Source organism: Eleginops maclovinus, chromosome 18, assembly GCF_036324505.1.
Source record: "Eleginops maclovinus isolate JMC-PN-2008 ecotype Puerto Natales chromosome 18, JC_Emac_rtc_rv5, whole genome shotgun sequence".
NCBI classification, from domain to species: Eukaryota; Metazoa; Chordata; class Actinopteri; order Perciformes; family Eleginopidae; genus Eleginops; species Eleginops maclovinus.
The window spans coordinates 26,371,992-26,398,789 of record NC_086366.1 but is presented as its reverse complement, the minus strand read 5'-3'; the positions used below and the strand labels follow the sequence as shown (position 1 = coordinate 26,398,789).

The 26,798-nt window shown below is 39.5% G+C and overlaps 1 protein-coding gene across 3 annotated transcripts; it reads right to left on the bottom strand.

Annotated features, from left to right (window-relative positions):
• Positions 1–11: 11 nt before the first annotated feature.
• On the bottom strand, positions 12–13,146 carry klc3 (kinesin light chain 3). Of its 3 annotated transcripts, none has more exons than XM_063907276.1 (14): positions 12,938–13,146; positions 10,373–10,633; positions 9,747–9,812; positions 9,116–9,280; positions 8,416–8,491; positions 7,308–7,453; positions 6,521–6,603; positions 6,047–6,134; positions 5,647–5,748; positions 4,958–5,131; positions 4,691–4,790; positions 3,463–3,643; positions 3,206–3,272; positions 12–2,353 (listed from the first exon to the last, which is right to left on the bottom strand). In XM_063907276.1, the coding sequence occupies exons 2-14, from the start codon at positions 10,580–10,582 to the stop codon at positions 2,270–2,272; spliced, it is 1,542 nt and encodes a 513-aa protein (XP_063763346.1). In that variant the 5' UTR covers positions 10,583–10,633; positions 12,938–13,146; the 3' UTR covers positions 12–2,269. The 3 variants fall into 3 exon arrangements, with proteins under 3 accessions (XP_063763346.1, XP_063763348.1, XP_063763347.1); XM_063907278.1 differs by having other exon boundaries at positions 10,373–10,621; positions 12,938–13,139; XM_063907277.1 differs by lacking the exon at positions 12,938–13,146 and having other exon boundaries at positions 10,373–11,923.
• Positions 13,147–26,798: the final 13,652 nt, after the last annotated feature.

Genomic DNA, 26,798 nt, shown 5'->3' with positions numbered 1-26,798 from the left:
CATGCAAAGTGTTAATGTTTTACAGATATTTATTTCAGCTCAGGTTTGCAAATATAAAATACATATTCACCAGAATAAACAGCATCAGGTGCACTCTCTACACACTTCTATCCCATTGTGTACGTAACATTCTTACAGGTGTTCCATTATCAAAGGTTCTAGTGTGCGGGTTCAGCCCTTACGGTACAGCAGTGAGCTCCTCTACCACAGCAGAAGTACAATCAGTAGTTCTCGATCAAAAACAGCTCAGAAAGTATGTCATGCTGTGTTCAGTGGGTGGAGATTTCCAAGCAGCACTCTGTTTCTGCGTCCATGTCTTTGAACATTCCAGAGGGTTGAGTAAAGGTATAGTTATTGAATGCTCTGGGCTTTTTGTCCATGCTGTGTTGTAGTCTTATCACCATAAGTCTTATTTTTTCTATAACAAATTCAGAGGATCACAATGAAATGACATGTTCATTTAAAAGCTGGTTTACTATTTTCAATAGCATGATGCAGCTAGATGTAGATTTCAGGCATTTTCCCCCAAAATGTGTCCCAGTTTGGGATTAATAAAGTAATAGAACTAGATCCAGGCCAAAGATCAGTGATCATAAAAAAACAACATTCATCTGAAATTTTGACTTAAAAACAGTAGAACAATGTTTTCATTAAAAACAAGTGTATGAAAAGGTTTTTCAGGTTGAATATTAGTTTTGATTCAGTTTAGTCATTCTCACATTTTACCTTCATATATCATTTAAGGTTTTTTTCAGTTGCAGTTGTTCGCAGCCCCTTGTGTCTCTGGTTTGCTCTTTAGCTGGTATGGCATGTCGTACAGGCCAACTCCTGTATCTGTGTGCTTTTGGCTCTGGACACATACTGTCTTTTTGGATTGTCAAAGCTGGTCTGCTGAAAAATGTATGAACTTACACACAAGGAGATTTGCTGAATTTGCACAGCATAGAGCAAACTAGCTTCTCTACAGTCGTGCTGTAGCGCTGACATGGTAATGCACTGTGTCTTTGATTCTACAACGTAGCGACTCAGTCACAAATGTTCCAATCCTGCACAGAGTGGCTTCAGTGGAAGGTGCTGCTCAGTCAAGTGTTAGCTTAAATCCTTCTCTGGTCTTGGACTGGAGTAATAAACAGTACTTTTGTTCTGCAGATAGATTAAAGATATTTTCTGAATAGTGTTAGACACATAATTGCTGGATATGGAAGTGTGTACTTTAGTATTCAACTATTGATTGATTTACCACAGCTTGAGAGTTCGATTGATCATAAATATATGAATATATATTATCTGACAATGTGCAAAAATATCCATATTTAATAGTTCCATCTTTAAAATCTTATATGTGTTCATTCAAGTTTATCAAAAGTTGGTCCTTGTTCTCGTAATGTGGAATGTCAGAACTGGACTGCGTAGCAAACAGCTGAATAACACACGTGTGATTGGACAGTCATGATTAGAATGACGCGCACATTAAAAAGGCAAACACATTTAAAGAACTCAAACGGGTTCAACGTGACAGCCTCACTGCTCCCTTGTAAACCAAATGCAACATTTAGATTTTGACAAAACATCATAATGTTGATTATCGTGCAAACAACTTTACATTCCTATGAATTTATAAAAATGTAGACACATTATCAATCTTAAAGTTTGTTTCCAGAACATTTAAACATAAATAACGGAACAGTGTTGTTAATAGAAATGTAACTAATATGAACAATGAAATATTACTGTTAATCTGCTAATGACATGGTTAACATATAGAAATGATATATAGAACACTTTGTTCTCTAACATTATAAATGCTGGTGAGGAAATCTGCAAACTGAGTTAATAAAACTAGGAATAATGATATGAACTCTTCAGTGAGCAGGAAGGAAGGAGAGGTTCTTCGCCACGATGCTCTCACCACCCTCTGGACATTCCCAGAGACAGACCTGTTATAGTATTGCACTAACTGTGAAATGTTCTCAATAGACTAGATTACAATCATGCATTATTAGTTCTTTAAATGAGAAACATTTAACACATTTGCACGTTAGATTATTGACAAAGTCTGCAGATGCAACACCTATCTCAGAGGATCCAAAGTGGGGAATCACACCTGATGTGAGCGATAGCTGTGAAGCTCTCTCTAGTTAATCTATTGAGGTGTTGTGGGATAAGGTGTGTGTGTGTGTGTGTGTGTGTGTGTGTGTGTGTGTGTGTGTGTGTGTGTGTGTGTGTGTGTGTGTGTGTGTGTGTGTGTGTGTGTGTGTGTGTGTGTGTGTTAACTGGTATCACCGAGTGAGCCTCGTCTGGTCAGGCTCTGTGTGCTGGAGCTCAGGCCTCGAACATCAGCCAGGCGGCTCGACTGAGGAGCAGACAGAGACGGGGGGTGTGAGCGAGGGACAGTCAGAGCGAGGGACAGTCAGAGGAGACCAGGGTTAAACCCCTCTGCTCTACAAAATCACCTCGAGTCCACAATGACTGAACTTTATTCCAGCCTAATTTACTACAATATTTGAATCTAATTTGGAGACATGCTGTATCACCAATGACTTTTCATTGAACAGCTTTATGATATACTATAATGCCACTTCTTTGATTATGGCTGTAAATCCTCATCTCCACATCATGTTATGTTGTGAATAAATATGATTATTTATCAGTATGCTATGGCATTTTGAATTAAACATTTATGCCAAATTGTACTTTATCACTATGATTTTTTTCAAAGCAGACCCCGCTATGACTCTTATTGATGCACTATGACTTTTCTTTGATAAATTAAACTATGACTTTTTGTCATTGAAAGGCATACTCAAACATTCTGTACGGCATTCTATAAGACTAGGACTTTTTCAATGATAAGAATACATTTTTATATATCATTTTTATGACATGCTGTAGTTTGAATGATATGATATACACTTACTTTTTCATAAGATTCCTCATGGCATTCTAAACTAGGACTTGTTATCTTTATGACAGCATATACCCTGACTTTTTAGGATATGTTCTAGGGGCATACTACATGATTAGTTCTTCCACAACTGGTAATATTGTGTAAGAGTGTTTGATAATAATAAAATGGAAGTACATCTACACTGTTCTGGGCAGAAACATCGATAATTTTCTAGCTCCAATAAATCAGTCATTTAAAACCTCTAAGGACTTCAAGCATGTACTACTCCCGGTACATGCATGTCCTCACTGTGCTCACCTGGGCCCCGTCCTGATTCTCTCTGTCCCGATCATTCAACACATTCAGAGAGTTCGCCCTCTTCATCCTGAAAACAGGAGGACAATAATAATGAGCTCTTAATCTTTAAAAAGGGATATAATATCACTAAACACACAAACTCCTACTTAAACCAGTAAATCTAGAACATAGAGTGCATCTATGAGGTATGAGTATTGGTTCTGGGTTTCAGCTCCAGTTGGACTTCAGGTTAGAGGCTAACATCAACAGAACTTTACCCAGCGTTGCTCTGAATATTGTCCTCTATTCCAACTCCTCTCAGCTTGCGGACCAGCTTCTCGCTGCTCCTCCGTATCGACTCTCTGAGTTTGGTGAAAGACCCGCTGCGCCTCAGGTTACTGAGCCCGTCCTGTCCCGACCCGCCGTCCTCTGCGCCGGACCAGCTGGGATGACCGTCACCTGGAGGATAGACAGACAGCACCAAACCAGAGTATGAAGTCAGGTAAACTCCTGCATGAACACATGAATGCTGCCCCACAGTCCACAGCAGTTCTGCAGCAGAACAGGAAAAAACTCAGGCTGGACATCGTTCTTAGATTTCTTCCAGTATTTCCAAGTATTTGTTTGTACTGTAAGCTAACTTTCTTGTGGTCACTGATGAACATTTAGGTGAACAGCAGTTAGGGAAATGGGACCTCAGATTCACTCTGATTTGGAATAAGCTTTGTCCTCTTGTGTTAGGCCTTTCTATACTTCTCTGCAGATACACAAACTTCTAGTGGATAAATAAGAGTACGGGTCTATCCATGTTTCTTATGACGATCCTACTTATTCTGACCCTCAAATGAGGCTGTGTTACTTCTGAGAGAACGTTTCTCTTCTAAATTAAAGTCAAATGTCTGCTCTTTACAGCTGCGGAAAAAATTAAGAGACACTTCAGCATTATCATTTTTCAAGAAATGTCTCTGTAAGGGATTAATAAAGTATATCTTGTTTTATTATTTATAGGCTTTGAGTTCAATTATTATTATTGTATTCTCTAAACCACTGACAATTTTTCTCGGTGTTGGAATTCAACAGACACTGGAATGGCTGCCATACATGTAGAGATAAAGATTTAAGAAAAAAATGGAGTGGTCTCTTCATTTTTCCCGGAGCTGTATAAAACTGTGTTTTTCAATTTCATTCAAAAGGCCAACTCAAATACTCTGATGTTTAACATAAACTGTAACTAAAGTGGAATAGTCTCACTAAGTAATCATTTCATGTTTCCAGTGAGTTTTATCTTCCAACATATTAGTTTAAGAAAATATGGGAAAACAGATCTCTTCTTATTAAGCACTCAATCCAAATGTAATCATAACCAATACTTTTATTTGGCTTTATCCAAATCACATGATCCAGGCGGTTCAGTAAAACATTAAGAGTTGTCCTTACTTTCCAAATGTCTCACTGTAAAATAAAACTTATGCTTAACCAAAATGAAAACCCCACGGCAATATGTACCTTCCACAGATCCAAACTCCTTCTCATGTGCTCGGGTCAGGATCTCTTTGTACAGAGACTCGGCTTGTCTGTATTTCCCCTGCTTCAGATAGCACGACGCCTGAGAGTGAACACAGAAACAAGAGGCTAGTTTGAGGTTGAGTGAGGGGAGAGTGTAAAACATAATAAATGTTGTGAAGTTCCATTAGTCTGAAGATCTGAAGAGGAAACAGGGAAACTCAGAGGAGTGACAGAAAATAAAATGCAGACGTGCAGGCTTCCTCTCACCAGGTTGTTCTTGGTCTTGGCCACGTTGGCGTCGTCCGGGCCCAGCTTGCTCTGGTAGATGTGCAGAGCGCGCTCGTAGTACTGCTCCACCTCCTGGTACTTCCCCTGGTTCTGGCACAGCAGGGCCAGGTTGTTCAGCTGCTTGGCCACATCGGGGTGGTCTGTACCCAAAACCTGAGGGGTGGGGGGGGTGGGGGGGGGGGGGGGGGGTGGGGGGGGGGGGTGTTCAGGCACAAGATACACTGAGCACAAAAATACATTATTCTTTCCATAGCAATCAGCGTCTGATACATGGAAGGTGTATTCCGATATTTAAATAGAACTAGAATCTTGAGAAAGGGAGTGAGTCACCCAGTTTTAATACTGCAAGACAATCTTCACGATGGTTTCTTCCAGTAAAAATAACAATAAATCACTGTGAAAATGCTCTGTTACATGAACTACTTCAATTATTATTATCTATGTACTTGTAGTGAAACCCTTGGTTAGAACAAATGTTTGTAAATCAAAGATCTGTAGGACATATAAAGGTTTCTGGTGCTCAAATCTCCGAAGAGCGAACATTTTACCCACTTTAAAAAGGACCCGGTTTAAAAAATGAAGATTAGTTATGTAGTGGACAGAGTTAGAAATCTTCTAAGCGCTGAAGGTTTTCATAAGAAGAGTGGAACCAGAGTGTGTCCGCTCACTTTCTCTCTGATCTCCAGAGCTCTTTTACACAGCGGCTCTGCTTCTTTGTATTTTCCTCTTTTCCCATAAAGCACTGCCAGGTTGTTGAGCGTTGCTGCCACCTGCACACACAAGCAAAAACACACAATGTACAACACACACCGACTCAGTAAGTCTGAACTGAACTACATAGACAGCACACCCACAGCAACGAAACAAGACTTTAATATCTGTTATACTGATACTAGAGCACACAAGATGTTCCAGAACATGAGTGGAAGAGGCAGCAACGTTGTATGTGTTCAAGTTTAACAAACACAATAATTAGTGAAAAGCAAGTGAAATAAATGCAAAAGAAGCAGCATTTATTCCAGGTTATTCAGCATGCGAGCGGTAGTTAAAACACTAAAGGACACTTACAGCGGGATGGTCTATACCCAGAGTTTTCTCCCTGATGGCCAACGCATCGTTCAGCAGGTTGGCTGCTTCTTTGTATTTGTTCTGATCTCTGCAGGGAAAAACACATTGCACTTTTTATCACCTCAGATCAAACTTTTTATATATAATCATTAGTTTTGGCGAATAGAGTTTCTTCAGCTCTGTGTGGGAACATTGACTTCTGCTTTCTGTTAGTAAGACCTTTCGGATTATAAAAAGGGTAAAAACATTACATGAGTTATTAGAATAGTATTACACAGTATTGATGATAAAGGTTGATACATAAATACACAGCAGAACATGTTATTCAACATTTTATCCAGCAACGTTAACAGACTGGAGACCTTTGTCAGTTAACTATGTCATTCAAATGAATTTGCTAGATAATGTCATCAGTACCAGGGACATTACTGGTGTCTAATCTTTATAAAAGTGTTGTTTGGTTAGTGCCCCCACCTGTATACCAGCGCCAGTATGTTCAGCATAGTGGCTACGTCTGGGTGGGTGTGTCCTGAGGACTTCTCTAAGTCTTCCAGAGCCTGTTGAGACATAAATAAGCATTTGATCAGTACTTAGAGATACCCAGATTAACATTATCAAACGCATGGCTTTTATTTCATTTGAGCAGATTAAGATTTCAAACCCAGGAAAAACACAGAGAGATCCGATGGGACCTTCATTAAATTAGCATATTCGTATTGGAACATTATTACTATATCAGGTGGATGTTTTTATACTTGTGATTTAGTTTTTTCTAATACAAAAGTACATCCTGATACGTCTCAATTATTCTACTCTTTTCTACTAATGTGCTGATAACAAAGTTCAGCTGTAAAACTTAAAATACTGAATGAAGCGCTGTCTTCAGCACCAGGGATGTTTGCAACTTTGTGTATTCCTCATTTGACAAAAGCTATGAACACAATGTATTAAAGCTTCAGTGTCATTTCCCATCTCTATCCGTACGTAATGTTCTATATTTTGACTGCATTTCCATAATACAATCAGAACCCTCTGTCCTGATTTCTCTGAGGAGAATTGTTCTCAGCCCTGCCGTGCACCTGGGGCTGATTACTTTAGTCTGAACACATGCAGGACAGAGGGTAAGGCTGCAGTGAGTTTCCAGAAGAGAAGCAGGATGTGGATTCAGGGACTCCAGGAGCCAGAGCTAGAGCAAGCCTCAAAACAACAACACTGAAGATTCTATGCAGGAGAGCAGTTTGAAAGTGTAAGCTCTTCTCACCTGTTTGCAGAGTGGCACAGCGACCTCGTAGCGGCCCTGGGAAGCGTACTGGATGACCAGGTTGTGCAGTGTGCGAAGGCGGGCGGGGATCTCGTAGCCGCCCTGCTGCGCTGCAGCTGCTGCACTGCTGTGGTGAGGCTGGGACCCTACGGCAAGAACAAGCATCATGCATCACATTAATGCACATCATGGACACATATTGGTCTTTATTTTTTATACTGTCAGTCGTGTTTATGCTCAACTCTCTGAATATATTTTGCACATTTCTGCACAGCCCACCACTTTAAAATATATCATGTATTCACTGTCCTACGTTTTTAGTGTTTGAAGTTTTTTAGGTTCTTTTGTATATTTACATTGAAATGTAGTTTTAAAACCTGTATTTATTATTTTTTTAAATGCTAAATTGTTTCATAAAAAGAATTTCTTTTTATTAGCCTTATGTTTTTTACTTATTTTCTTAGATGTTTATGTTCAAATTCCTTGTATGTGTAAACGTACCTGGCAATAAACTGGATTCTGATTCTAAACTAATACATTTGATTTGTAACTCAATATAATTATATGGTAGCTTTAAATTAAATCTTGCTGCGATAGAAAAAAGACCATCTCTGTAGACGAGGTGTGACTCAGAAAAAGAAGGTGCTGTTGTATTATACATCCATACAAAATAATAAATAAATTCCCTACTGAAGAAAACATTTAGCTGGATGAGGAAATCATTTTTAGATTATTTCCACTGGCTTACATCATGCATTTCTCTGAAGAGATTATTATGACGCAAGATAAAAATGTGACAGCAGACCTTGAAATGTCTATACTGTGCGTGAAAAGCTGTTACTCAAATTACACCCAGCAGCAACACAGTGACACTCTTCAGGGTTCATCTGCTATATGTAATTCAGTCACGCACATAAACATCATGTGTGATGTAGCTAATTATAATGTTCAAAGGATTAGTTCCAACACATATTTCCCCACCACTGGTACCCAGTATCTAGCAGGTTATTTCGGTTTTCTGGGATTTTGAGACTTCTTTTGCCAACCTGACAATCAGGATGAATGGAAATGTACATTTACGTTGTGAATGAGTAAAACGAAGTCTTACTCTGAGACTGTTCCTCATCCTCAGCAGGAAAGAGGTCATCCAGGGACTCTTTGGTTGTAGACGCGTCTTTGTCATCCTGAGGTGAGAAAGACACATTCAGCAAACAATGAAACTGCGGACCAATGACAATATCTATATTACATGTTGCTCAATCCTTTCTGATGGAAACTAATCTCTAAGCTCCTAGATTATACGGCACATTGATAACATGGCTCGATGCTGTTATCAAGCCCATTCCAGCAGATAACTCTTATTGATCACCAAACAAAGTTAATAGATAGCTGGGTAACAGCTACATTTTAGCAGCTAAATAGCCGAATGTTTCGCTGAAGAATGAATAAAGACCAAACTAAAGCTAAAAGTGGTTAATATTGGCCTTTTATTCACAATTCTTGTGTTTTTCTATATCTTCTAGATGTGAAAATAGGAACAACTCGGGGTAAAAAAGTATTAGGGTTATGGGTTTGTCAACGCGTGTGTTATTTCTTCAACCAAAAATGAGCTTCCAAGTCAATAAAGACTCACAGGACTGAATATATACACACACAAACACCCAGAGGATAGCCTGTACCTAAGGTTTACTGCAACACAGAGCTGACAGGTCTGGCAGGTTTGTAGGACTCTTTGTTACTTAAAGAACTACATGTAGTACACACACACACACATATTTGTTTTTGCGTGGTGTGTGTTGTCTCCTCACCAGCTGCGGCTCGTCCAGGTCGTATTTACGTATGGAGGACATGAACTGCAGGTGTCGGTTCTGCTCCTCCAGAGTCACCACCTCCTGCTCCCTGTCCTGCAGGCGCTGCTGAGCTCCGGCCAGCTCATCCCTCAACCACTGGTTCTCCTGACAGAGACGCCGCACCTGGGGAGCACAAAGATATATAAAGAGGAGGAGGAAACCAAGTTGGTGGGCAAAACAATTAAGGAGAAGAAAACAGCATATGGTGGAGAGAAAAGGAAAAGAAAAGAACACAGAGACTAAATATACTTTACAAAAGAAGCCAAAGAGGGAAAGGAAAGTAAGGGACAGGATGGATGTGGGAGAACACAAAATGAATAGGGAGGAGTAAAAATTAAGAAATGACATGAAGGAAAACAAGAAAATTAAGGACGGAGAGAGGAAGAAGAGGCGTATTTGGAGATAAAGGAAGAAACAGAGTAAAAGAGGAAAAGGGAGTGAAAGGAATTACAAGCAAGGCACGAGGAGGAGGATTTGAGACAGCATACTTTTCTTTAGAGTCAGTGACACAGTGAAGTATTTACCAAAGTCAGCGATCAGTTATTTACCTTCAGTTACTATTATTCATAATTGACCTGCAGAAACTCACCTGAGCACGCAGCTTCTGTTTCTCTGCCTCCAGAGAGCCCAGATGAGCCGACAAAGCCATCATCACCTGGAGGTACGAGAGACAACTGAGATGTGACTCCTCAGAGTTAAATCTAAAACTCTAACTTCATTTGATAATCCATTTAATTCTTCTTTGAACTGAGCATTCCTTGGAACAAAGATTTTAATTTGGATAATAAATGTTTACTGTGTCCGCATTTATTCTTTCCAATGCGCTGGTACATCAGAGCTTATTTTTAATGAAAAACATGCATACCTGTGCTGGGATGGGCTTGAGAAGAGTATTGCGACTGAACCATGTGGTCAATGTTCAGTCAAATCGAATCTTGGAGCTAAAAGGGCCTAAATATATCCATAAAGCTACAGATTTCAAAGGGATTTATTTCTGTTTGTCAGTGAGAGCCACCCCTTTTAAATGTTGGCCCAGTAGTTTCAACCAGAAGTGGCCCCATTAATAACAGCTACTGTTTATTGTACACATCAAAAACTTGTTATGGCCCTTAAAGAATTAAAAGAAATATCTAAAAGACACAAAAATGCTACGAAAAGCAAATAGAGCCTTGAATCTCCACAGAGAATACGTCACTAGAGTTCCCTTCATGGTACCTGTGCCTCGCTCAGCCCAAGCTCTATCCTCTCCAGTGATTGGCGGATGATGCCGCTCTTCTCCTGCTCCACGCTGCCGCTCTCAGGCATTGCCCGGCTCTCCAGCGCCACCTGTAGGTTGTCCAACAAACTGCGGTTCTCTCCTCTTAGCGCCTCCAGCCCGGCGATCACCTGCTGCGTGTTGCACAGAATCTCCTCCGCCGAAAACATGGCTGCAACTCTGAGGTTCCTCCTCTCACAGCAACTGACCTGGGAGCAGCACTAAGGGGTTCAACAAGCAGTAAAAGCAGCAGGAGTGGTAGAGGGAAAAGCCGTAAAAACAGGGTGTGTGGTATTAAAAGTAGAAGTAGAATATGAAATAATAGGAGCAATAAAACTGTAAAAGAGGCAGTAGTAATAGCAGTTGCAATAGTGGAAGTTTCAAAAGTTAAAAATACATTGGATACATTTGGGTTAACAGTGAATATAAGACTTGAAATATTATTAAGTATTTAACAACATAACTTGGGAAAATGTTATTTAAATAAAGGATATTTAGGAACTATTTTAATTCTTACATAGTTTTTGTTGTAGTCAGAGAGTCTGGTATTGAGGATTTACATGTTTAATTCCATAACATGTAAAATAGTTGGTTTCACATTTCAATAACAATAAGTAGTATTAGAAGTCAAAGCAGAAGCAGAAGTACTACCTATAGAATAGGTAGCAAATAGTAGCGGAAGGACTAGCAGTGACAGCGGTGTGGTACTAGTTGTAAGAGCAATAGGAGAAATAGCAGGCTAGTATTATTAGTCTTAGTAGAAGTAGCAGGAGTAACAGCAGGTAGTGATAGTCATGCCATCACTTAGTACAGTACCAAAAGCAGCAGCACGAGTACTACTGTAGTAGATGTACTAGTGAAGCGTAGTAGTAATAGGAGGAGTTTATAGTAATAACACATTGAAGTCATAGACGTCTGTATCTTCCAACATTACGTCTGAAGTACTTTCTTAACATGCAGTATTTAGAAGTCAGCACACTGTCATTATAGTATCACCTTGGCTCAAACTCAGCTGGCTCCAGTGCTAAGTCATAGGATAAAAAGTAACGAGCAGACAGTGAAGATTTAAGAAAAAACAGGGAAGGTGTCATTTGTCTGGAGCGACACTATATCTGCATCATGTAAGAGAGCTTATTTGACATGTATGGAAATGGTATGAAGATGTTCAGGACATGGTTACTTATTATAAAATTCTATATTTTTCTTTCAAGTAATCAGTAAAAGCAGGCTTTAGATGGTAAGAAAAGAATTGCAAAGATAAAACAAAAAGATCTAATCATAAAGAATTATAATGTTTTTCACTTCCTCTTTTGAGTATTAGGCGAAATAGTTGTAGTAGTAGTATGTAATACAACTGTTGGAGTTCATGCATATGTTGTGACGTTTACAGCTGTACAACGACATTAATTAACCAGCTCTGAGAACACTTTAATGATCAATAATTATAAAACATATCAGAGATATTATTCTGAAATGGACCAATCAAACAATGACTACTTTTACTGTCGCTACTTTAAGTACATTTAGATGAGAGTACTTTCTACTTTCACTGGAGGAACATTTAGAATGCAGGACTTTTACTGTGACTTTACTGGTACTTCTACTACTACCTAAGTGCCGGACCTTAGAACATCTTCAACCTCTGTAATACTCGTAGTAGTAGTTGGTATATCATACAACTGACATGCATATGTAGGAATACTCTATTACAGTGAAGCCCTCATTCGAAATGTCACTCAGTTGAAAGTAGAAAGTACTCTCATCTAAATGTACTTAAAGTAGAGACAGTAAAAGTAGTCATTGTTTGATTGGTCCATTTCAGAATAATATCTCTGATATGTTTTATAATGATTGATCATTAAAGTGTTCTCAGAGCTGGTCAAGGTGCAGCTAGTATGAATGGCTTTGTATACTGCAGGGTAGCTGCTGGATTTACTCCAGGTGAACTAAAGTCTGATTTAAGGGCTGATTATATTTACCATCATTAATCCAGATCTGTAAAGAAACTAAAGGGATTAAATGAATGAAGAGGAGTAAAAATACACCATTTAACTCTTAATTGTAGTGGAGTAAAAGTACACAGTAGCATAACATTTAAATACTCAAGTAAAGTGCAAGTCTCTCAAAATTGCACTTAAGTACATTACACTGACTTTTTACCTCTGTTGAGAAATATGACAACAAGCACACATTTACACTCACAGTCTCGAGGCACTTCGTGTTTACTGTGGGCGGAGCATCTGGCGTCTGGTCAGCGAACCAGCATGTCAGTAACCATGCATTTATCAGGATAATGTTAAACCAACACAAGCCTCTCCGACGATATAATGACGACTGCGTCACATTGAGAGGTATTACTATTCAGTTAGTTGAGAAATCGTCTTTGGCTATGCTGGACAACACTTAAACGCTCCCCTGTAACTGTGGTCGATAATTATTGGGTCTGAAACACGATGTAAACACACAGAGAGACATGAAGGCTTCATTCTGATGCTCATCCACAGTTATTTATAGCGTAACGTTACCTGCTAAATCCAGGCTCCGGCGGCGTGGTTGCGTCTTTTTGTCCACTCTGAGCTGTTAATATTATTTTTAATTTGCCGAACCGGTCATATACAGCGGATCATTATCGCTTTCAGTATCTGTCAGGTTATTTACTGTTGAGACGTTGAAAGACTAGAAACTGTTAATGATTCACCTGCTGCTCCTCGGCGCCCAGCTCCTCCTGTCATCACAAAACTCATTAGCATTAAGCTAGCATAACAAGACATTTAATTTCCGGTTGTACCTTCAAAATAAAAGTATTGTCAATAAAGGTGCATTTAAATGATATGACATGAAAAGTGCTTCATTTCCGAAAATATGCAAAAGACACAACATTACATTTTAAGGGCAACACATAGTTTGTATGCATAGTATGGTATAAATGTGTCAAATACTGTTTTCAGTTGTGGAAATTAAGTAAACTTACTTGAGTACTCCAGTTAAGTACAGGCTTGAAGTAGAAGTTGTAATTTACTTGATTATTTCAGTTTTTATTTATAAATCAAAAATTCCACTCTCCTACATCTCATTGGTAAATGTTCAACTTGTTTTGTCCGACAGCTTTTGTTATTATTTACTTTCTGGTCAATGAAACCATGTTTCTGACACTGAAAGATTGTGGATTGTCATTTGAGAAATTGTTCTTATATATTAAGCCGAATATACTATTTAACAAATATACTGGATCAGATGAAAAAAAAAAACATTTTCATTAAGCTGTTTTTCAGAAATTCTTGAAAAGGTTACTTATGTAGATTTATGTGGTTCTACCAGGACAATGCATAACAAAATAATGATATTGTAGAATATGATGCATTGCTGTAGAAAAAAACAACCCAAAAATAAATTATAAAGTTCAAAGGAGCACAACCTTAAACATCTACAGCAGGAAGTCAGCTGCATAATAATGCATAATGTCCCCAACAACGTTTCATATTGATATTAAGTGCATTCGCTGATATTTAGGCTTTCTTATATTTGAACAATGTATGCGTGACCTTTACTTGTAGTGAGGTATTTTTACATATGAGGTATCTGAATACTTTTTCAACCACTGCCCTTTGCTGCACCCTTTCATTAAAACCAGGATAAATCAACCGTAAGTACACTGTTGTCCATAAAGTTGGAATGATTTTGTTTTCAGACACATTCTTCTTTTAATTCCTATTTACACACACAATCATTTCATGAGAAGAAGTGCATTCCAACTTCATGGGCATCAGTTTATTTCAACTGTAGGGTCACTCACTGTTCTACACACGTATGGATCATATTTTATTCAAGCTTCAATAGTTCAGGTTCAACTTTGTGTTGGTGGCCAGTTTATCGTAACAGAATTAAAGACGTCAGCACAACTCCAAAATGAATCAAGAAATACTAAAATAGGCCAACAAAGTCAGTTTTGTTTGACTCTCCACAGTGATTTTATTCTGAAGACACAGGCCCAACTTCCTGTATCTTTCCAGTTATGTCCACGTGAATTGACGCATTTGAGGAGCTTACCTGATCCCAGATATCCCACAATGCACTGCGGCACCAGGGCTGGTCGTGATGTCCTGTCAAGGAGGCCATCTATCTGTCGGAGAGATGAACTGCCTGCAGGAGGAAAGACCGGTTGTTAATCACAGTTTATGAATATCAGTTTTTTAAAGACAGATTATTAAAGGACTTCTCGACAGTTAGTGTTTGATCCCCATGGAGAGTGTGTGTGTATAAATGATAAATATCTATCCTCTCACTGTGATTGAATGAAAGTGTCACCAACATACTTGTATTAGGTTTACATGTAAATGTGATATTTTTTTTATTCACTTATCATTATTTTAAAATACAGATGTGTTCAGTGAAAAAACATGTTACTGAATATTATGTATTATCGAAACATATTTCGGATGCACTTTCTTGCTTTATATTATAGTGAAGTGTGGGCACCGCAATAATCTTATTCATTTCACATTAGCCGGCCAGTGTAGCGACCGGGATTTATGAAACAATTACAGCAATTAGTGGGAGTCAGTGGGGCCGGGGCTCAGCACAGCAGCCTAATATACAGAGACAACAAAACACAGGATCTGAATAACAAACACTCAGAGTCGAGAGTGCTGTTACTTGTGAGACAATGGTTTACTCGTTACAAAGATGTAAAAGCCCCCTCAGCACCCCACACCCGTCCAAATCAGTATTCAAACACAGAGGAAGCATATGCCAGGTTCTCTTTGTAAACAAGAAATAAAAAGATAAACATTATGCAATTCAGACACTCCAAAGCGGACAAGTTGCCAAGAGGGAGGAAATGTTTAAAAGCCTTTTTTTCTGCTGCATAAATTAAAAGGCAACAGGTTTAGACCAGCTGTAGGTCTTTATCGGGGCTCATGTGAGCAACACATAGATATAAAGAGAGACAAAATGACTAAAAACAACACATCTGATCCACAGCATTCAAAATGCTGAAGTTGGTTTAAAATATGTACCTGAACATCAGTAAGTTGTTGGCTATGTGACTTCTGCTTCACAGATCCAAACTCACACTCCACTGTTTGACAAATTATAATATACTGCAGCATGAGGAATAAAATCCTTTTGTGATACTTTATCCTTTCCATTCCATTTTGGGGATAAATATGTTTCCTTTTGTACTGCACTACAATTGTCTTACAGCTTGAGTTGTTTTCAGAACACAATTCTACATATAGAAACATTCAAGCTTATAAAAAATATGTACATGTTTAACTACCCAGAAAAATAAAAAGTAGTTAAAGCTCCACTGCTCCAGTAGATACATCATAATGCAATTTAAAAAAATAATATGACAGTGACAGGGGGGCATTCTGCTGCAGATACATACATTAAGACTCATTAAGCTGTACATTTTGCAAAACCTTTCATGTTTTTCATGGTTTGCTTGGCATATATATTTAATATTAGGAGACTTTGTTCAGTGTTATAAAAACAAAACAACTAAATGTGCAATAACACAGTCTGAAAATATAAAACTTTGTGCAATACATGGAAGTGCAATGTGGCCCTCCTGCAATTTCACGCTTACTACCATGTTGTACAAATCTGCTATTTTTATTATTGTGCTATTACAGTTATAATGTGTACATACTTAGCCATTAAACATAATACTCACTCTATCTGCACTATTTGCTGTATACATTTTTTTCACAAGAGATTTGAAAGGGAGGCCCCAGGCCCAGAAACCCCTGGCCCTGCGCCCTTTAAGCCCCATCAGCTGTTCATCCACACATTAACTTCTTTTACTTTGAGTTTCCGTAGATGGCGCTCTTCCCTTTAGCCATTCAGCCATAGGGTTAGCTTGCTGTTTATGCTACTGACCATAAGATCATTCCTAAACTAAACATTCCATCAAAAACATATTCACGATCCCAGGCTGAAGGAGTCATAAAAACCCTACAAAATTATGAATCTACTAAATACTAAACACAAATTCACAGAGAGAGATACAGCCCAAACAGGAACTATTAGGAGTGTGTGTGTGACAGTTATATGAGCGGGTTGATGGACGGCTCAGCTGTCAGGTAGGCAGAGAAGCTCCAGCAACTGACTGTGGGAGTGAGCAGGCCCAGCCATATAAGGCCACAGGTCCCTGGGGAAACTCCTTTCTATACACCACCCTCCAATACCTGCTGCTCCCCACATATTAACGGTTAAGTAGACCAGGGTCAGAGGGTCAACTTCTCTCTGCAGCATCCAAAAAACTGCAGGGAAGAGATTTTTGACTCCTTATTTTGGTGTTAAGGTCTTGTGTGTCAATGACAAACTACATTGTATTTCCTGTCAGTCTTGCAACAAAATTAATGATGGGTGTTCAAACTGTAAACGGTCGCTTACATTTGTCATAACTCTCTGGAGAATCACCGGCTGAAAGAAACTGCTCGATATAAAGTAGTCAATACCTCATAATAATAATAATAATAATAATAATAATAATAAGCAGCTGGGGTGGAGTGGCGCTAAGTGAAGAGAGAAGAGGATTATGGGAAAGTTAGTTTTTAGATGAGTAAATCCTTTCTACACATTCACTTTAAGTTCTTCAGTCAACAGTGCTCAACCATGTGAGATAAGACTCAGGTTCAAAATACACCCTCCTCACAAACATCAGTATATTTAAACACAAGTATTGATCGTATGTGATAGAAGTAAGAGGAGGTTTGTTATAAGCTGTCTGGTTTTGTATCTGGATATCTGATGGTTCTGACTGCGTACCACTGCTGCTGTTGGGCTCCAGTGTTGTGGTTAATGCAAGAAGAAGGATAAGGGGCTGGCAGCAGTGGTAACGGTCCTACAGGAACACACAACATCCCAGGATAACATTAGAGTCCTGCTTTCTATCAGTACTGCCACTGGCAATCATGTATTTCATGAAGGGAAAGGCTGATGCATAAATATATATTTAAATAAACAACATACTTTTAAGGGCTTAAAATCAGTATAAACTATATAATTGTCATTTACTTGACACATGGTTTAGGATGAATGATAGACTAAATGAACCCAGAAAAAGAACTACAGTATAATAAACTAAATGAAACCTTCTAGAAAGATTTCTCTTCTCACATCACCAATAAAGAGAAGAAACATTGGCTGTTTTGGGAAACCTTTTTCAGTATTAGGGATTACTCTGCCTTCTGGGAGTCCCCACTGAGAATTGGTAAAACTTGGACTTCCAAGTCTTCTGACCACTCAAACTGTATATCAACATTTACTGTACACGCTGATGTCAAATGAATATTGGATGTTATATTTAGGTAATTTATTATCTGTTCTGCATTTGACATTAACAAAATAGTGTCTACACTGACGGCCAGAGGGAACACAAGCTGCTCCTGAGTGAAAAGCTATTGCTAAATTAGTTCAGCCCTCTAAATCTCTTCACAAACCTCTCTGACCTTGATAATAACTGCTAAGTCTTTGTTCTTAGGTGTAGTATTATTGAGTCTCTAGACTCTAGACTTCAATCTACAATGATATTTTAATTCCCTTTCTTCTTTTAATTTTTTTCAATAGTAAATGTATTCAAATATAGCAATGCTCTTCCACGTGGGGACAATAATTTGTAATTTGTGGTCACTGACTCAGTGTTTCCAAAGAGCTTCAGCGTCACACTCTGAGGACAAATTATAGTTCCCACATGGAAAAACATTTTTCCCAATATCAGCATATTGCCTGTGCAGCATTAAAGGCCCTATACTCATCTTCAGGTGTATATCAGTATGTAGAGTCTCTACTTTAAAGAGTCCTCTCCTTCTGATGTTCAGGTGTATATCAGTATGAAGTGTCTCTACTTTAAAGAGTCCTCTCCTGCTGATGTTCAGGTGTATATCAGTATGTAGTGTCTCTACTTTAAAGAGTCCTCTCCTGCTGATGTTCAGGTGTATATCAGTATGTAGTGTCTCTACTTTAAAGAGTCCTCTCCTGCTGATGTTCAGGTGTATATCAGTATGTAGAGTCTCTACTTTAAAGAGTCCTCTCCTGCTGATGTTCAGCTGTATATCAGTATGTAGTGTCTCTACTTTAAAGAGTCCTCTCCTGCTGATGTTCAGTAGAATATCAGTATGTAGAGTCTCTACTTTAAAGAGTCCTCTCCTGCTGATGTTCAGCTGTATATCAGTATGTAGTGTCTCTACTTTAAAGAGTCCTCTCCTGCTGATGTTCAGGTGTATATCAGTATGTAGCGTCTCTACTTTAAAGAGTCCTCTCCTGCTGATGTTCAGGTGTATATCAGTATGTAGTGTCTCTACTTTAAAGAGTCCTCTCCTGCTGATGTTCAGGTGTATATCAGTATGTAGTGTCTCTACTTTAAAGAGTCCTCTCCTGCTGATGTTCAGGTGTATATCAGTATGTAGTGTCTCTACTTTAAAGAGTACTCTCCTGCTGATGTTCAGGTGTATATCAGTATGTAGTGTCTCTACTTTAAAGAGTCCTCTCCTGCTGATGTTCAGGTGTATATCAGTATGTAGCGTCTCTACTTTAAAGAGTCCTCTCCTGCTGATGTTCAGGTGTATATCAGTATGTGGTGTCTCTACTTTAAAGAGTCCTCTCCTGCTGATGTTCAGCTGTATATCAGTATGTAGTGATTCTACTTTAAAGAGTCCTCTCCTGCTGATGTTCAGGTGTATATCAGTATGTAGTGTCTCTACTTTAAAGAGTCCTCTCCTGCTGATGTTCAGGTGTATATCAGTATGTAGTGTCTCTACTTTAAAGAGTCTTCTCCTGCTGATGTTCAGGTGCAGTATGTAGTGTCTCTACTGGGACATGTCTCCATGCTTTAATGTTCAAAAAGCTCTTTATGTTTCTCATACTGCCTGTGCTGCAGCACCTCTTTTCAGCCTCTGTCTGAAACCAGAGCCCAGTCTGCTCTGATTGGTTAGCTGGCCGGCTCTGTTGTGATTGGTCAACTGCTTAGAGATGTCCCACCCCTTAGCCTATCATGTACAATGTATTGGAGTGCTAGCCAATAGGAGTGTGAGTTTACCATAGTGATGTCACTATGTTACAGAAGTAAACAAAGGAGTCCAATGGAGGCATGGTGGGAGAGAAAATCCCTCTGAAAGGAATACAGGGACTTTAGCCTTTGAAGACCATTTACATGCACTAAAACTTCTTGAACACACTAAAGAAAACCCCAAAACATAATAGGGCCTTTTAATGATGATCATTTTAATGCAATAAATATCATATTCTATTCAGCGGGGTTGCTGAAGGATGATTAAAATGGAATTTGTTTAATTAATTCTGTTTGTGTGTGTGTGTGTGTGTGTGTGTGTGTGTGTGTGTGTGTATGTGTGTGTGTGTGTGTGTGTGTGTGTGTGTGTGTGTGTGTGTGTGTGTGTGTGTGAGAGAGAGAGAGAGAGAGAGAGAGAGAGAGAGAGTTGGGTTGTAGCTGCACAGAGAATGTGATCAACGCTGAGATGAGACAGGCAGTGTGTCTTCACACAGGACTAAAACTGTAGGAGGACTGACAGAGTGCAAATATATACACTACACATGTAGACAAGATGGGCATTACTCAAAGAGGACGCAGGTGTGCATTGGGCACATAGTCGCATATGCACGTAACCACATGTGATCACACACACACACACACACACACACACACACACACACACACACACACACACACACACACACACACACACACACACACACACACACACACATACACACACACACACACACACACACACACACACACACACACACACACACACACATCAGAGGACCGCTGCAGGTTTAAAATGTCACACTTGCATCCCATTGATGTAAAATTAGAACCTACAGACCATCTTGAGATGGGATTACACACGACATCCAGCCAGGGGCGTAATATAGGTGGTTAAAATGTGTGTGGGGGGGCTGTGGCTCCTTGGCCCTCCTTGATTGAACAACACCCATTTTTACCTACATTATGATCTCAACCAAACATCACTTAAGTGTCATGAGTGTATTTTGCACAGAAGGAGACAAAATCTGAACTGATTCATGTGACATATATGATGCGAGTCCGGGGTTTCCCAATCACTTCAGTCTGTTGTACCCCACAACCCCGTCAGACAGAACATTTATATTGTTGGTTACCACCGCTGGTCTTGTTTTCAGCTTGTGTGTGTGTGTGTGTGTGTGTGTGTGTGTGTGTGTGTGTGTGTGTGTGTGTGTGTGTGTGTGTGTGTGTGTGTGTGTGTGTGTGTGTGTGTGTGTGTGTGTGTGTGCGTGTCGACTGACAGATGTAGTCATAGATCAAATTTGCTTATATAATTGGCCATTGCAAGATGCAGACATGATGTGTAGCTAAGATTAACATAAAGGTTACATTTGAACTTGGGTTTTGTCTGAGGAAAGTCAAGAAGTAGGAGGAGGAGCAAACTGTCTATCTACAGTTTATTTGATATAGATAGGCTTCACTATTTAGCCAAACCATTTCTGCATTACTCAGTCGCGGGTCATTTCGACCCCAAGGCAGCTGGAGGGTTCAGACAGTCGGAGGACTAGAGGATCATTTTGACCCCGGCGCTGTGGGGTTAAACAATTTCATCAGTTTATTCATTTCTTGTTTTCCTTCAATAGAACTCCTTCTAGAGTTGTCCTTGTTGCCCTTTTAGTTCAGTAGTGAAGGCATAGAGACTTAAAGTTATAAACATGGGAAAACAAACAAAATAATGTGGGGCAGCCCGGGGGCAATGTTACTGTCTCCACAACCAGGCATGGGTTACATTCCAACTGCTGACTGTTCAGTGCCCGTCATTCAGGCCTCTCCTTATCCATCCTGCTGTTTTAGTAAAGAAATATAGATTCCTTCAGTCTGATAAAATAAAGTTGGATGAACAGATGAATGGCAGACGGAAGGAGTGGGGGCAGACAGTTGAGTCGACGCAATTCAATCGTTTGAACTGATATCTGAGATGGGAGGACCTGGAGAGGAGGCACTAAAGATAGAATCCACGCTCCACCCTTGTCAAAGCCCCACCACCCCACGAGTTACTCAGGCATCTCATGTTTCAATCTAAGCAGCGCTGTCACCTTCACAACGCTCACACAAACATCACTGCAACACGTTTGTTGTTCAGTGCAGATGACTGACTGTGTGATTCAATCATTTAGCATCCATACCAAAAACTCCAATTAATTTCACCACTTTGAACTCTGAACCCTTTGATGATCTGCAATGTTTCTCATATCAATGGTTCTATATATTGATTCATACTGTGTTTCGTTCTGTGTTTTGTGCCCATTGTCCATTGCTTAAGATATCATTTTACTAATTGTATAGACCAGGGCTGTCCAGACTATGGCCCGGGGGCCAAATGCGGCCTGTGGCCCATTTTTAATCGGCCATCAGCAAAATTAAAAAGATAATGAAATACGGCCCACAAATTAAACTTGTGCTTGTTTTATGTTCTACTTCTTAAATATATATCTTACAATATATTAAACAGTATTCACATGTTAACAAGCCCACTTTTCAAATACATTCAATCAATTAATATACTCATTATATAATAAATTATAAAATCTGAGGCTTCTATTTTAAGGAATGAGCTGCAAACACTTTTTATAACAAAATTAATTAATCCCTTAGAAAAAGCTGTAATGTAGGCTGTTTTTTTCTTACAGCTTATTCAAATATCAATCATATTTTACCTATGTTTGATTGATTTTCCTAACTCATAACTTAACTTATGAGGCAATATACCTCACCTCTTGGACACCCCTGGTATAGACGCTGAATTAATTGCCATCACTTGAGGCAATGTATTTGATTTTAAACAGCTTCCCCTGGAGACAATCATTACTTTTTTACTCCATAACACATTTCGTAAATGCTGATTCCTATAATGAAAAACTAAAGACTGGCACATTTTAATTTCCTTTTATAAATTCACTGTTGTTTTCAACCAAACACAAAGCATTATATTTTGTTGGTTGGAATAATATCACCCTTTTTATTTAGCTCCACTCATTCCTTCACTTTTCACCGTGTGTAAGATTTAACATGCTCACGTTAAAAAAAGAGTCATCTTACATGCCTGGGTCTATTTGGGGTGCTTGTCACACAGTAAACAGGATTTATTTTCTGGTCTCTCTCAGGACTTTTGTGCTTGAAAGAGTCAGTCCAGTTCAAATCAGGAATCCAGAGAAGGCTGCTGCCTCCTGAGATGAGTGATTCTTCTATAAGCAAATACTTCCCTCTGAGGTTAGGAAGTGATGTCTTTATATGTGGCGTCATATCAGCATTCATTTAAAGAACTTATGTCAAGCAAACGTGATCAAAGTCAACAAAAATATCTTATTGTAAGATCTTACAAAATATTCATAAAAAAGACCACACCTTGAGCTCATACATCCACACCCAGTGTTTGTAACTCCCTTTCCTTTCAAAACAGGAAGTGAAAGGACAAATGACGGATCAATATGTGCTGAATAATGTATTATTATATAATAATGAAACATTATCCAGCCGTCAGTGACCAAGTCTTCCTGTTGTTCCTGGCAACACCCATGTGTGAATGTGTGAATACATGTAGCCTTCAACTGCTCCCTGAGGGCTCTGCTGCAAATAAGATTCTGCCACCAAACTGCAGGCCACCTCTAAAAAGCTCTGTAGAATAGTAGAAAATATATATTAACATTTTATCTAGGAATCAGGTTGCAGAACTACAAACCTGCACTTAACCACAAACAAAGAACTTGGAAATGTGAGGCGAAAAGCTAGCAGCACTTACAGTACAATTTAGACAAAGGTTATCTTGAATGCTACAGTACTACTAAATACATGTAATTAATACAAGGTGTGTTGCAATAGATTTTTAAATGCAGTTTTGTAAGCACCAACACCATGAGGGTGTGAAACCGTTCGATTCTTTTCACACTGCTTGTGCGATTTAGATGGAAACATTATAAAAGATTCACAGCGTTCCCAGTTACATAAATGTCCTTGGTGCCTGTTTCCCAGGGCAGCTGCAGGGTTCCGGGGGGATGGGGGCGAGGGGTGTGTGGGTGTAGCGAGTGCTGAAGGATACAATGACAGTCTAAACTGGGATACAGGATCTGTGCCACTTTGGCGAACCAGCGACAGAACTAACTGGTCTGAATGAGCAGAAGACACACACAGCACATATCATAGTCAGCATGACCTTTGAGTTTTACAGGAGGGGGGGGGGGGGGGGGGGCGTGGTCAAAGACGTAGTGTGGGGTAAAGTTGTTATATATGAAACATTCATAGATGATAATGATCTTAATACACTCATTTAGGATGCTACTGGTCTGTGATGGTAGTTCACAGTGTACGAAATGTACCAATATTTTAGAGATGAAGCTTAAATCTGTGTACAACGTGATGCAAATATTTTTTATCTATCTATTTGGTGTTTGTAAGTAAAACTAAATAAATAATCACAAGTCCCAACCAGTTTTCTAGTCAGTCTAGCAGTATGTTGTGGTCAACAGTGTGAAATGCAGCGCTGAGATCTAAAAATACTAACACTGAGATTCTGCCACTGTCTGTGTTTAAGTGGATGTCATTGAAGGCTTTAACAAGAGCAGTCTCAGTGCTGTGGTGCGGTCGAAAGCCTGACTGGAACACATCAAAACAGTTATTTGCATCCAAGAAATTATTCAGTTGTTTAAAAACTACTTTTTCAATGATTTTATCTAGAAATGGGAGGTTTGATATGGGCCTGTAATTATTCATTGCTGAAGCGTCCAGATTATTTTTTAAGAGCGGTTTAATGACTGCAGTTTTCAGGGCCTGTGGAAATACACCTGTGAAGAGACCTCTTTACTCTATGAAGTAGCTCTGAGGACATGCTATGAAAAGGTGTATATCATAGGAATAATATCAAGGCAGCAGGAGGAGGACTTCAGATGTTGAATAATGTCCTCTAGATAGATAGATATGACTTTTATTGATCCCAATTTGGGAAATTCTTTTGTTCCAGCAGCATTAGAAACATAGAGACAATACAAAATATACACAATAAGAAATAGTCAAATATAAGGATAAACAAAAACAAAAAATGATTTACAAATCTAAAGAAAAAGAACGTGAAGTAAGAATGATATATACATATAATGATTAAACAGGATTAATAATACTTTAAATGAATGTGGATGTGAATGTCCAGTGAGGTGTAAGTCCAGTGAAGCTATGAAGCAGAGAGTTCTCTGCCAGCCAGAGGAGATTTATTAAAAAGAGTTATTGCCGAGGGCAGGAATGTTTTCCTGTGTCTGTCCTTGTTGCAGCGGAGCTGTATTAGCCTGTTAGAGAAGGAGCTCCATTGACTGACCAGCTGCAGGTGGAGAGGATGGGTGGTGTTATCCAGGATGGACAGCAGCCTGTTGAGTGTCCTCCTCTCCACCACAGCTTCAAAATTGTCCAGTTTGATGCCGATGACGGACCCAGCTTTCCTGATCAGTTTATTGATCCTGCTGGTGCACCGGCTCTGATGCTGCTCCCCCAGCAGACCGCAACGAAGAAGAGCGCACTGGCCACAACAGACTGGTAGAAGATCTCCAGCATCTTGCTGCACACGTTGAAGGATCTCAGCTTCCTCAGGAAATAGAGTCTGCTCATCCCCTTCTTGTACACAGTGTCAGTGTGGATCCTCCAGTTCAGTCCGTTGTCTAGGTGCACTCCAAGGTACTTGTAGTCCTCCACAGCAGCCACATCCTCTCCCAGAATGCAAAGGGGCTGCGGAGACGTCCTCTTCCTCCTGAAGTCAATGACCATCTCTCTGGTCTTGGCCACATTCAGAAGCAGATGATTTCTTCCAGTCCACTCTAGAAAATCACTCACCAGCCCTCTGTACTCCTCCTCCGTCCATCCCTTATACACCCTACAACTGCAGAGTGATCAGAAAGTTTCTGCAGATGGCATGACTCTGAGTTGTATTTAAAGTCAGAGGTGTACAAGGTGAACAGAAAGGAGACAGCACGGTCCCCTGAGGCGCTCCAGTACTACCCACCACCACATCAGACAGCACACTGCCCAGCCGGACGAACTGTGGTCTGTCTGTGAGGTAGTTGGTAATCCAGGAGATGGTGGACGAGTTCACCCTCATAGCCTGCAGCTTGTCACTCAGAAGCCGAGGCTGGATCGTGTTGAAAGCACTGGAGAAATCAAAAAAGGTGATTCTCACAGTGCAACCCGATCCATCCAGGTATGAGTGAGCACGTTGCAGCAGGTAAATAATAGCATCGTCCACCCCCAAGTGAGGCTGGTAGGCAAATTGCAAAGGGTCAAGAAATGATCTCACCTGCGGTCTGAGATGGGCCAAGACCAGTCTCTCCAGCACCTTCATCACATGTGATGTGAGAGCCACTGGGCGAAAGTCATTGAGAATTTCTAGGTCTTGATCATTAATCTGATGGAATTGTGTCATGGTGTTTCAATTGATTTTAAGTGGACATGAGGACAACACATTTGCTGTACCTGATACAGAAACACCAACTGCCTGTCAGATTTTCTGAATTTAGTCAGTGAAGAAGGAAGAAAATTCATTGCAGGCCCTGGTGGATTGAAATTCTGATGCTTCTGACACTGGGGGGTTTGTTCGTCTCTCAACGGTAGCAAACAAGGCAGGTGAGTTGTTTGTGTTTTTGGCAATGATGTCAGAGAAGAAATACTGTCGTGCCTTTTTTAATTCCAAATTATAAAAGCCAAGTCTTCCTTTATAGATTTCAAAGTGAACCTAGAGATTTGTTTTTCTCCACCTGCGTTCAGCTTTTCTAGACTCCATTTTTTCTGTTCTCACGCTCATGGCCTTTCTCCATGGAGATATTTTCTTGCCACATACCTCCTTTACCTTAGTGGGAGTAATGGCATCTATAACATTTTCCATTTTTTAATTAAAAGGATCGACTAGCTCATTTACTGAGATGCTAGCAAGGGCTATTGTGGGAGAAAAATTCTGAACAAACATTTCCCTTGTGTTTTCAGATAAATATCTTTGTGGTAATTTCTTTTTGAACATTTTTGTGAACAGAAATAGAGCTCCTTAGTGTTTACTTACTGTCTGTCTGTCTTCTTCTGCTGATTTCTCTGACGTCCAGCATCTTTTAGCTTCTTCTCTTCTCTTGTTCTTTTTATTTTATTTTATGGGCACAGTAAAGGTTGGTTTACCCATCATGAATCCGAAAGTGTTGCTCTCCACAGATATAAAAGTGAATGTTTAAGATTGATAGATTACTGAATGATCAGGTTGATATGACTGCACCCTTGATCCTCCTTTGCATCCAGGATAAGCTCCATGTCCTTAGCGAGGGTGTGATAGTAAATATTACCAACCTCAGACAACCTCTGAAATGTCCAAATTGATAAAT

What these genes read in the sequence shown, in the direction of transcription:
- klc3 (XM_063907276.1), bottom strand. Translation starts at nt 10,582, where the DNA reads ATGTTTTCGGCGGAGGAGATTCTGTGCAACACGCAGCAGGTGATCGCC. An exon ending in AACAGAAGCTGCGTGCTCAG is followed by an intron (nt 9,281 to 9,746) that starts GTGAGTTTCTGC and finishes TGTGCTCCCCAG; the next exon opens with GTGCGGCGTCTCTGTCAGGA. An exon ending in GGAGTTTGGATCTGTGGAAG is followed by an intron (nt 3,644 to 4,690) that starts GTACATATTGCC and finishes TCTATCCTCCAG; the next exon opens with GTGACGGTCATCCCAGCTGG.